Source organism: Dipodomys ordii, unplaced genomic scaffold (assembly GCF_000151885.1).
Source record: "Dipodomys ordii isolate 6190 unplaced genomic scaffold, Dord_2.0 Scaffold7, whole genome shotgun sequence".
Taxonomy (NCBI): domain Eukaryota; kingdom Metazoa; phylum Chordata; class Mammalia; order Rodentia; family Heteromyidae; genus Dipodomys; species Dipodomys ordii.
In genome coordinates this window covers 1,631,172-1,641,703 of record NW_012267223.1, presented here as the reverse complement: position 1 = coordinate 1,641,703, position 10,532 = coordinate 1,631,172, and the positions used below count along the sequence as shown (strand labels likewise).

General features: G+C 60.6%; 1 protein-coding gene across 3 annotated transcripts; it reads right to left on the bottom strand.

The window, feature by feature from the left end:
• Positions 1 to 4,945: 4,945 nt before the first annotated feature.
• Lgals3bp (lectin, galactoside-binding, soluble, 3 binding protein) lies at positions 4,946 to 10,057 on the bottom strand. 3 transcript variants are annotated; one of them, XM_013008812.1, is made up of 4 exons: positions 9,986 to 10,057; positions 8,019 to 8,097; positions 7,382 to 7,628; positions 4,946 to 6,103 (listed from the first exon to the last, which is right to left on the bottom strand). In XM_013008812.1, the coding sequence occupies exons 2-4, from the start codon at positions 8,068 to 8,070 to the stop codon at positions 4,987 to 4,989; spliced, it is 1,416 nt and encodes a 471-aa protein (XP_012864266.1). In that variant the 5' UTR covers positions 8,071 to 8,097; positions 9,986 to 10,057; the 3' UTR covers positions 4,946 to 4,986. The 3 variants fall into 3 exon arrangements, with proteins under 3 accessions (XP_012864266.1, XP_012864267.1, XP_012864268.1); XM_013008813.1 differs by having other exon boundaries at positions 8,019 to 8,090; positions 9,942 to 10,033; XM_013008814.1 differs by lacking the exons at positions 7,382 to 7,628; positions 8,019 to 8,097; positions 9,986 to 10,057 and adding an exon at positions 6,183 to 6,665 and having other exon boundaries at positions 4,946 to 6,134.
• Between the last annotated feature and the right edge of the window lie 475 nt (positions 10,058 to 10,532).

Here is a 10,532-nt window from a genome sequence, read left to right as displayed (position 1 = left end):
AGCTGGCTTGGTGGGTTCCAGATGTGTGCCCAGCTGCCCCTGAGCCTGGCCCGGCCCACGACGGACGCAGACACGGGGCCGTGTGTCCCTTTGTCTGTCCCCACATCACAGCTCCCCTGGAGGGAGGGTGGCTTTGGGTGCGTGGTGGGGGTGGGGATTGGGACACAGAAGGATTCTCGGAGTGCTCGGGGAGCGCCGTTCACGGAGGGGTCAGGCCTCGGATGCTCAGCCCCCCGCCCAACCTCTGCCTGGTTGTGGGGCCCCATGCCGGTCCCCAGCAAATGCAGCTGCTCTGTCCCTGAGGCGCTGGCCTTCTGAGCCCCTGGGCCTGGGCACCCTCTCCTTGGCTCTCATTAGGCCACAGTCCAACCCAGACAGCTGCTTCCTTCTGCCCGGCCTGCTTCCCGCTCACCTTTCTCCCATGGCTCCACGGCCTCAGCTGCTCTGCCTCGTCCATGCCAGGTGACCGTGTCCCCTTCTCCAGGGCAGACACCAGCCGGGCGTCCGCCCTCCCAGCCCAGTCCCACATGAACTGCTTTGAGCCGATGCTGAGCCAGAGAAAGGGCCGCTCAGCAAGACTCCCCAAGTCCAGCCTGAGCCGCCGGAGCCCAGTGCCCCCACCCCTGTCCCACTGGCCCAATTTCCTTCTCTCTCTCTCTCTCTCTCTCCCTCTCCCTCTCTCTCTCTCTCTCTCATGCTCAGTCATTACCTAGAGCGGCTCACAGAACCAGCATCCACTTGTTTTGCCTTTGCTGGTTTATTACCAACCATGTCAGACACACAGGAACGGCTGCAGGTTCGAGCTCACAGGGGAAGGTCCAGAGGCCTCGGGGCAGAGATGCTCTTCCTGTGCAGTCTGGAATGTTCACCAGCTCAGCGACCCCCGCCCCGGCCCCGGTCCTTTGCTGTGGGGTCTGTGGTTCCAGCCTAGCATGGCCACTGGAGACGGACTCAGCTGTCCCCCCATCCTGAGGCTGCCTGGGGCTCCCCGCGCCAGCGTAAGTGCAGACGAGATTGGCAGGATGCCCACCTCTGCCCCCCCCCAGGAAGCCCCCAAAGGTCTGAGGAGCTCAGAGCCAGACACAGGGATGAAGGGCAGCTGTGTATGTTTTTCATTGTTCACGACATCCCAGCCCTGGTCCCCTGGCGCTCTCCCCTGCGGGCCTTGGGGACTCGCCCTGGGTACTCACGGGCAGGGCGTGGGACACTCGCAACGCTGGCGGCCCGCCACCCCCGCTGTTGAGTAACCTCGCGGGCTTGGCTCCACCAGCCGCGCTCACTCTAGATCAGCTGCTGCCACATCAGACCTTTTCTGTCCAGCTCCCACGGAGGCCCGGGCCCAGCCACCTTCCTCGCAGCCGGACGGGCGGGGTGGGGGCACCGGGGCCAGGAAGCTCCCACACGCCCGGCCCCACGCCAGCCAGGTACGGCCTGCGTCTGAGGCAGAGCTCTAAGGAAGGACAGAACTTTCTGGTATTATTATCATTATTTTTCTCATACAGGAACTGGGGCTTCCTTTTTGTCAAGGCTGCTGTTCTACCCCTCGAGCCACACCTCCACCTCCAGCTTTTTGCTAGTTAGTTGGAGATAGGAATCGCATGGACTTTCCTGCCTGGACTGGCTTTGCACTTTGACCCTCAGATCTCCAACTCTGGAATAGCCAGGGTGACAGGTGTGAGGCGCTGGTGCCCAGCGAGGAGGAGAGCACTTTGGGGGAGCCATATGCACAGCAGGAGGGGCCCACGGGGAGCTTCTTCCCCAGAGAAGCTAACGCAGGTTTTGTACCCTCCCCCCACAACACACCAGCCCTGTCCACCCAGACTGGTAAGTGGAGGGGACGAGGAGGTCACTGCCAGGGGCATGGCCTCCGTGGGCAGCTCTCGCGAGGTGCGGTCTCCTCATAATGCTATATTGTCTCCAGCGAGGGCCCTTCTCCCCAGCTGGATGGTATTCCACACGGCAGCGGCGGCGGCGTAACACACTTCCTCCGGCTGAGGGTCTGCAAAGGGCCAGGCAGTCCCAGCCGGCGAGGCTGGCATTCCCGGCAGCCACTGAGGCAAGAGGAGGCTCCGTTCCCCCCAGACCTCCTGGTCCAGCCTCCTCCTCCACTGCTGGCGGGACACAATGACCCCCAACGTGACTTGAAAGATCTTCGTGGGCCTTGTTTTGTAATTCTGGAACGGGGAAGTACGTCATGACGTAAAATGAAGCGTTCCAAGACTTGAGTAGAGGTTGGGTTTCTGGACAGAAAAGGCTGAGGACAGCAGGAAGAACAAAAAGCAATCGGTCATTTCAAAGTCAGTTGTGGTGTAAATGTCCAAAAATATAGTGTCTCCCCCCCCACCCCCAGCCAAGGGCTCTTGTGTGGAAGTCTTGGTGCCAGGCTTTGAAGAAGTGCCCTGGTTCTGAGCACACTAACTTCAGTGACGGGTTCACCCATCGATGAATTCGTAGCCCAATCAGCCATTAGGAGTGGCGCAAGCATGCAATCTTCACTACTGAGGAGGATCATTGTTTGAGGCCAGCCTTGGGAAGAAAAGTCTGTAAAACTCCTTCACCAAAATAACCAGAAAGAGTCAGGCTGGGGGCATGGCTCAAGTGGTAGGGCACCAGCCCTGCCAGCAGAGCTCAGTGAGTTCAAGACCTTGAATTCAAGCCCTGGTGTGAGAAAATAAATGACAACCACAAACACGGCTCAAAGAGAAACTTGGTGAAGTAAAAGATACACCGTCCCAAGGTATGACTCAGACTGGAAAGCCACACTCGACAGAAAGTGTTCATCATAGCTCCAAGCACATAGTACGTACTCCACTTCGTATTTACTTAAAACATGTATCCTGCGTTGTATCCAAGATAACCTAAATGTAAACAACCCTAACACACAACAGACATTAACGATTGCATAGTCGAATCATAGTGTGAATTTCTAAGCTGGCTACCAGAGTAACGGGACCAATGGCGCTGTGTTCCCTTGTGTGAAGTTCATCTCCGTGGAGTGGGCGGGGGGGGTGTCTGGGGAGCGCAGACCCCTCAGCCTTCTGTGGTGCAGCAAAGGAGAGCGTCCAGCAGCTCGCGGGCAGTGATCACCTGGGCGTCTAAGCAAATCAAGCTCCTCGCCGTGCCAGTGGGCTCGGCTTTGTGCGTGCCACTCACCCACGGCATGGTTTCTGCACCCTAGGATCTGTCACTGCCCGGGCGGGCTGGCCTCTCCAGAGGTCCAGCATGGCAAACCAGAAGCTACTGCTTGCAGGCTGTGTGGAGAATCAGAGGGACTAGCACAAGCTCCAATTCCCAGCTCACACCCAAATCACCCTCCGAAAGGTCACACTTTGTGTGGCTCAGATCTCACACAGAGGCAGCACAAGGGGAAGCTGAAAACTGAGCACAGTTTGATCCAGTGCATAGTAGGCTAGGAAGAAAACTTAAATAGACAGTCTTGGCTGATAGGTAACCCCTTATCCTTTTCTGCTACCTCCATCTGTTGCCTCAAAGACAGATGTGATGGCCAGAACCCCAGCAGCCACTGGGGACCACAGGTCATCTGGGGCTGATGGTTCCAGGTGAAGGCCGTGGTGATTTGCCCACTGGCAGCCCCCCTGCTTTCTTCCCATTAGAATATAAGGAAAACTCCCACACGAGTCCTTGGTGTTCCATGTTTTCACAATGTGACGCTACAGCCAAACAGTGGGGGGCACAGGTGCCTCCTCCAGAGAGGTCCGGCCTTGTGTGCAGGTGGAGGGCTGGGGGCGGGGCTATCGATCTGCTGGACAGGCCGCAGCAAGCCAGACTCCCTGGGGACCGGAGACTTCCTCAGGGTGAGGCAGAGACAAGAATCCAGAAATCCTGACATGAAGTGTGCTTTCCATCCCCACACCCCAGAAAGCCGCGATCTCGCTCCCCAGGTTCGGGAGGCTGCGGGCCATCTCCGAGGGCCAGAGCTTAGAGAACGCTTCCCACACCCCCAGCACTGCAGACACCTCAGACAGCCAGGCCAGGCCAGGCGCTCAGGCCTGCAGCCTCAGCCGCTAGCCTGGGCTTCTCCATCCCACGAAGTGGGGAGGGGTTCTGGCCACCACCTGGCTCTGGAGTCAAGTTTTCTCTGAGCCTGAGGGAGAAGGGCCGGCCCTGGCCTCTGCCTGGTCAGGCCCTGTTCCCCCTGCCCAGAAAGGCCATGTTAGAATCCCCGCTGCCTTGCGGGCTGTGGTGTCCAGGCCCACGCCCTGGCTCACCCCCCGGCCCCCATGGGTCTCCCAGCGCCTCCCCACACACGCCTCTTCTGCCCCACCCTCACCCCCTGTGTGTGACTCTTACTTGTGGTCAAGCTGCCGGCTGACGCCGGCTGGTTCCAGTTCTTCACTACGGGTGTCATGCGGAGACATGACGCTTTGTCCCTGTTCCTTGGACACCCATGCAATGGCTGGCAGAGGAGAGACCCTGCCTCCCCGGCCCAGCACGGGCCATTGCTTCCCAGGGACCTCCCTGGTCTAAGGGTGGAGGGGCAGCCCAGCCCTGGCTACTCTGCGCCCCCCGCCCCACAGCCCTCTTCTCTCTTTTCAACCCTCCCCCCCACCCCAGACTGGGGCTTCCGTTTTTCTTGCCTGTTTCCCCTGCTGGCCCCCAGCCTCCTCACAAGCTGGGGCCCCAGCTCCTTCCCACTCACCAGCACCCACACATCTGACGTCCAAACACATCCACGCCTGGCTAAGCCCAGCACCCCTCCCTGCACAAACACACACGGGAGGAGTGCAACGAGATTTTAATGACCGGGAGCAGCAATGGGGGTAGCACAGGCTGCACCCCGGGGGTCCCTGAAAACCAGCACAAACTTTCTAGTAATTTCTGTAAGCTCAGGGAGAGGGATGGGAGCAGGGGGACACCTGGTGGCTGGTGGGGGAGGTGGCTGCAGAAGGGGAGGGAGGCAGAAGGGGGGGACCCTGCAGCTCCCCCACCTCTCCTGGCACCACCCTCCCCACCTCGGGTCACCATCTACTCTAGGCCGGTGGAGTTGATGAAGTAGAAGGGGCGGATGACCACTTGGTAGCTGCTGAATGACCCCGAGGCACAGGGGAAGGACGAGGCTCTCCTGGAGCTGTTGGTGTCCAGGGCGCTGGGGATGGGGGCCTTGGAGCCCTGGAAGTCGGCCACGTCCACCACGAGGTCCCCGTCGCAGAGCATGAGGGCCTTGTTGTCGTAGCCGACGGTGGGGTCCCAGGCACCGGAGCGCGTGAGGCCCAGGGCCGGGAGCTCGTCGGAGGTGCAGGAGAAGCCATAGTTCCAGCAGTCTTGCATCCGTCCCAGGTAGACGAGAGACCAGGAGACCAGTTGGTCCCGGAAGAGAAAGCTGGGGTGCAGGGGGGTCTGGAAGGACTGGTAGGGAGAATAGAGATAGCTGTATCTGTAGCCCAGTTGTTTTCTGTAGACAAATGGAGCTCTGGAAGGATAGTCCCACTGGGCATGTGCGGCCCAGGAACCGTTGGTGACGGACGCGCTCCAGTTGGCGGCGGTGTAGGCGCGGGGCATGTAGGCCTCGGAGGTGAGGTTGAGGCCGTAGTGCCGGAGCAGCAGCGGCAGCGGCACCGTGTGGAACTCCAGAGCCTGCAGGATCTTGCTCTGGAACAGCACCTCGTGCCTCTGGTACAGGGGCAGCGTGAACTGCAGCTCAAAGAGGTCCTCGGGCGCCATCATGGGGAACCGGATGTGCTCCACCAGGCCCTCCACATCCCCCGGGGAGGCGCCCTGCTCCCGGCTCCACACGTCTACGGCCTGCAGCAGGGCCAGCTCGCTGGACACGGCCAGCTCGCTCCTGGGGAGCAGGGCCTCCAGTAAGGATTGGGGGATGCTTGTCCAGACCTCGGCCTGGGTCAGGTTCTCCAAGTTCCAGGCCAGGAACTGCACGCACAGCTCCTCCAGCACGGGGTCCCCGGAGGCCCGCGCATAGGCGTAGAGATCCAGGGCCTTGTGGAAGGACGGGTCCTCGGGGAGGAAGGTGGCGAAGAGCTGTCCACAGTAGGCCTGCAGCTCGGTGGCCCCAAAGGCAGAGGCCAGCTTGTGGAAGCACTTGACGGATGACAGGGAGACCTCGATCCTCCGGGAGTAGAAGTACCTGGGGGAGGGGGAGGAGGAGGACAGGGGAGGGGTGGGGGCAGAGACAGTGGTGGCCGCCCCACAGGACAACAGCCATACCCTGGGCATCCCCAACATGGCGGTCCACTGTGACCTCACCACCGACCCACTGAGAACCCACCCCACATGCTGCGGTGCCAGTGCCTGCTGGTCTCCCCACAGTGCAAGCCCCACATCTCATGTTGGGCCATGGGGAGGGGGTGGCCACAGCGGCAGCCACTACAATGACCCGTGGACATGGCTGGCGGGCGTGAGCTGGTCCTGCACAGGGCTCCGACCCTCCGCCCCGCAGCATGTCCATGCTAGACCCCTGCGGCCCTGCTGGGTTCGGGCGGGCACCCATCCACACCGGACAGTGGGCAGCCTCTGCTTTCACTGTGTCCACCAGCCAGGTAGAGGGCCTCCGCCTCGTCCTTCCTGTATGCAGACCTTCTTCGGCCACATCCACGGGTCCCTGCTGGGGACATCACTGCCCACTCAGGGCAGGGACAGGCCTCCACCAGCCCTCTCTAAGGAGGCTATCTAAGGATGGAAGTTTGAAGCCAGCCCAGGCAGGGGAGTTGCCATGAGACTCTTATCTCCAATGAACTACACAAAAACTGGAAGTGGCCCTGTGGCTCAAGTGGTAGAGTACTAGCCTCAAGCATAGACAAACTCAGGAACAGTGCTTAGGCCCTGGGTTCAAGCCCTACCACTAACCAAAAAAGAAAAAAGTCGCTGGGCGTTAGTGGCTTACGCCTGTCATCCTAGCTAGTCAGGAGGCTAAGATCCAAGGACTGTGATTCAAAGTCAGCCCGGGCAGGAAACTCTGTGAGAATCTTATCTCCAATGAACCACCAGAAAACCAGAAGTGGCGCTGTGGCTCAAGAGGTAGAGCGCTTACCTTGAGCTGAAGAGCTGAGGGACAGTGCCCAGGCCCAGAGTTCAAGCCCCACGACCAACAACAACAAAAAATCTTCAAAAAAAATGTTCTGCTTTAGAAAACAAAGCCATGCAGTTCTCTCGTGGGGAGACACAGAGAGATGCCGGGGCGGGGTGGACGCTCTCCTGGGGCTGCAGCTCAGCCTTCGGGCGTCTCGCCTTCCTTGTCTGTAAGGGACTCTCAAGACCTGGTAGCAGCTGTGCACACAGCTCTTGTGTGTTATGTGTGTGTGTGTGCACACGCGCGCACGTGTGATTGTGTTCTCGTCAACTGCGCGCACTGCCTGGCCCCTCGTTCTGGAGGATGCTTCTGGAAGGGAGAGTGCGGCTGACTTACCTGATGAGGTCCTCCATGTAGGGCGCACACTCGGAGTCCACGCTCATGGTGACGTTCGGGCCGGGCTCCCCCCACAGGGCCTGGGCCTCGGGGTTGGCAGCCAGGATCAGCCGGTGGGCGCAGAAGTGGAGCTCTACCTGCCCCATCACCAGGATGAACAGGTCACAGTCCTGCTGGCTGTTGAAGATCTGAGCCAGGGCTCCAGGCAGCTCCCCGGAGAGGTCGAGGACATAATCACCTCCGGTTCCTGGCAGGGACACCGGCGGCCGCGTGCCGTGAGGGCCAGGGCTCGGCCGCTTACTTACTCTGAGACCTGAAACCCCATTCTTACCCTCCTGGAAATGGCCACGAGTACCTGCTAGCCTGCTGAAACTCAAGGGACCAGGCCCCGCCCCCAGGCCCCGCCCAGGCCCCGCCCAGGCCCCGCCCAGGCCCCGCCCAGGCCCCGCCCAGGCCCCGCCCAGGCCCCGCCCAGGCCCCGCCCAGGCCCCGCCCAGGCCCCCCAGGCCCCGCCCAGGCCCCCCAGCCCCCCCAGGCCCCCCCCAGGCCGGGCCCCTCTGGGTCCTCTGCTTCTGCAGAGCAAGGCTGCGGGGGCTCCGCGGCCCTCCGCTCAGACCGGCTCCCAGCTGCCCCTCACCTTGCATCCCCGAGGCCAGCAGCCACGGCCAGAGAAGCCACAGGAGCGCCATGGCTCACGTGGACGCCGAGCCTGCCGAAGAAGGAAGCGGCCCTCAGCCCTGATCTGCTCTGTCCTTCTGTCCATCTGTCCACCCCGCCTCCCAGCTCCCAAAGGGCTGGGGTGTCAGGCGTGCCTCTCCTGAAGAGCTCGGGCTGCTGAGGGGGTCCATGCTGAAGTCTGGAGGGTGGGGCAGGTGGGCTGGGGGGAGGGGACGGGACTGGTGGGCTGGGCAGAGGGGGTGTCTTCTAGAAAGGAGAACTGAGAGAGCGGTCAGCTTTTCTCACTTCAAGGCTGGTGCTCTACCACTTGAGCCACACCTTTACTTGTTTGTTTTAGATGCTGGAGTTTGAACCCTGGTCTTCACACTGGCTAGGATCTGCTCTACCACTTGAGCCATGCTCCATGTCCTCTTGGCTTTATTTTCTAAGTAAGGTCTTGACCAGGGCTGGCCTCAGATCTTGATCCTTCTGCCTCCACTTCATGAATATTTAGGACGGCAGATGTGCACCACCTCACTGGCCCATTATTCCTGTTCAGTTCTTGAGGCCTCCTCCCCCTCCCCTTCATCTCCCCCCTCTTCCCCCTCCTCTTTCTCCTCTCCTCCTTTCCACTCCTCTTCCTCCCCCCTTCCTTCCCCTCCTCTTCTTCCTCCTCCTCCCCCTTTCCTCCTCCTCTTCTTTACAGTACTGGAGATTGAATTCAGGGCCTTATGCTTGCAAAACAGGTAGGTGTTCTACCACTTAAGCCATACCTCCAGCCGTTTTTGGCTTAGGTTATTTCAGGTTAGTGTCTTATTTTACATCCTGGTTGGCCTGGGCTGAGATCCTGCTATTTACACATCCCCGTGCCTCTGGAATGACAGGTGTGTATCAACATATCCAACTACTGTGTTGCCTGCCTGGGATCACAGGTGTGCGCACTGTGCTCAGCCATTAAGTGAGATGGAGTCTCTCAAACTTTTCTTCCTGGACTGGCCTTAAACTGTGGTTTTCTCTTTCCTGCCCCTGCTCTATCTCCACCCTCCCCGCCTCCAGGTAGTGAGGATCTCAGGCTCGAGCCTCCGCACGGCGGGTGCTTGCTTCTTGACTTCCAGCCTGGTTCATGCTGCTCAGCGTGAGGTGCCGTGGCCGCATGCAGAGAATGGCAGGAAGCATGGAATGGAAGCTCCTCATCCTTCTGTATTGGAACCAGGGGTCCCTGCCCCTCTCCAGTACGGCCGCCCTGGGACTTACTGTGACCCCTGGGAAAGAACCCTACTTCACAAACGAGCTCAAGCGGAGAAGTTAGTCTGCTCCCCATTGCATGGCTTGAGAGCCCGGGGGCCTTCCTTCCACAGCCTTCGTGGAGGCCGGGGGTGTCAGGACACTCCACGCCTGTTCTGAGACCATCTCAGCGTTCCCACAGGGGTGCTGTGTCCTGGGAAACCTCAGTTAGTCCCAGAGGGGCCAGGGCAAGCGAGCGCTGTGGCCACCAGCTTTGTTTATCCTGGGACTGGGGCCCAACCCCTGGCCCCGGGTTGGATGTAGCTGCGCTCTGGATGGTGGCTGACTCCTACCCAGGGAGGTTGCGACAAGGATTCCTGTGCTGGCCTTCATGGCACCTTTGTGCAAATTAGGAAAAGGAGTTCTGCATTCAGACATGTTCAGACCTGGGCTGGAATGTACAGACCCAAGAGAGGGCTGAGGGCCAAACTCCAACTAGCTCGCCCCTCTGGGTGGGCCTCTGCGTGGTGTGCAGCCTGCCCAGCTGCTCGCAGAGGCCTAAGGCCTAACAGAGATGGTTCCCAGACTCAGGGGCTCTGGACCCCCACCCCCTGCAGGTGTGGGTGTAAACAGGAAGGTGTCCCCTCGCCCGTGACACTGCAGAGAGAGGGGTTCCCACCTGAGAGCCAGAGGCGGAGCTCACCTGCCGAGTGCGAGTGCCGAGTGCCGCTGGAGCTGCAGTCCTCCAGGGATGGACTGTGCTGGGCTGGTCCCAGGAAATGCTCAGAAAGCCCCGTCTAGTTTCGATTTGCAGAAACCACATGACCAGACCTTCTTCTGGGGTTGGCTGCAGACAAGAGACCTTGGGCCCACTTCTTTCTCAGTAGTGGGGCCAGAAGGGAAGATGGGAGCAGCAGGAGCTGAGGAGCTGCAGCGCTGGCAGGACAGCCGGCACCGGCAGCCTGACCGGCGGCTCGGGTGCTGACCCAGCCCTCCAGTGTCTCCCGGGGCTAACGCACCGGCTAGTGCCTAAGTTAAACTGCAAGCAGTTCATGGAGCCCTGGACATGGAGGGAATCCTGTCCAGCCGCTGGGTGACTCCGACTCCTTCCAGGGGCGGGGAGGCCTGAGCCCTGGGGACAAGGTGCCCAGGGAGGCTGCGAACCTGGCCCATCACACTCCACGCGTTCTCTCCTGACGTTCCTACAGCGCGTGCACGCAGCCCGCCAGTGGACGTCCCCAGCACTGCTGGCTCCCACCCAGCCAGCCCC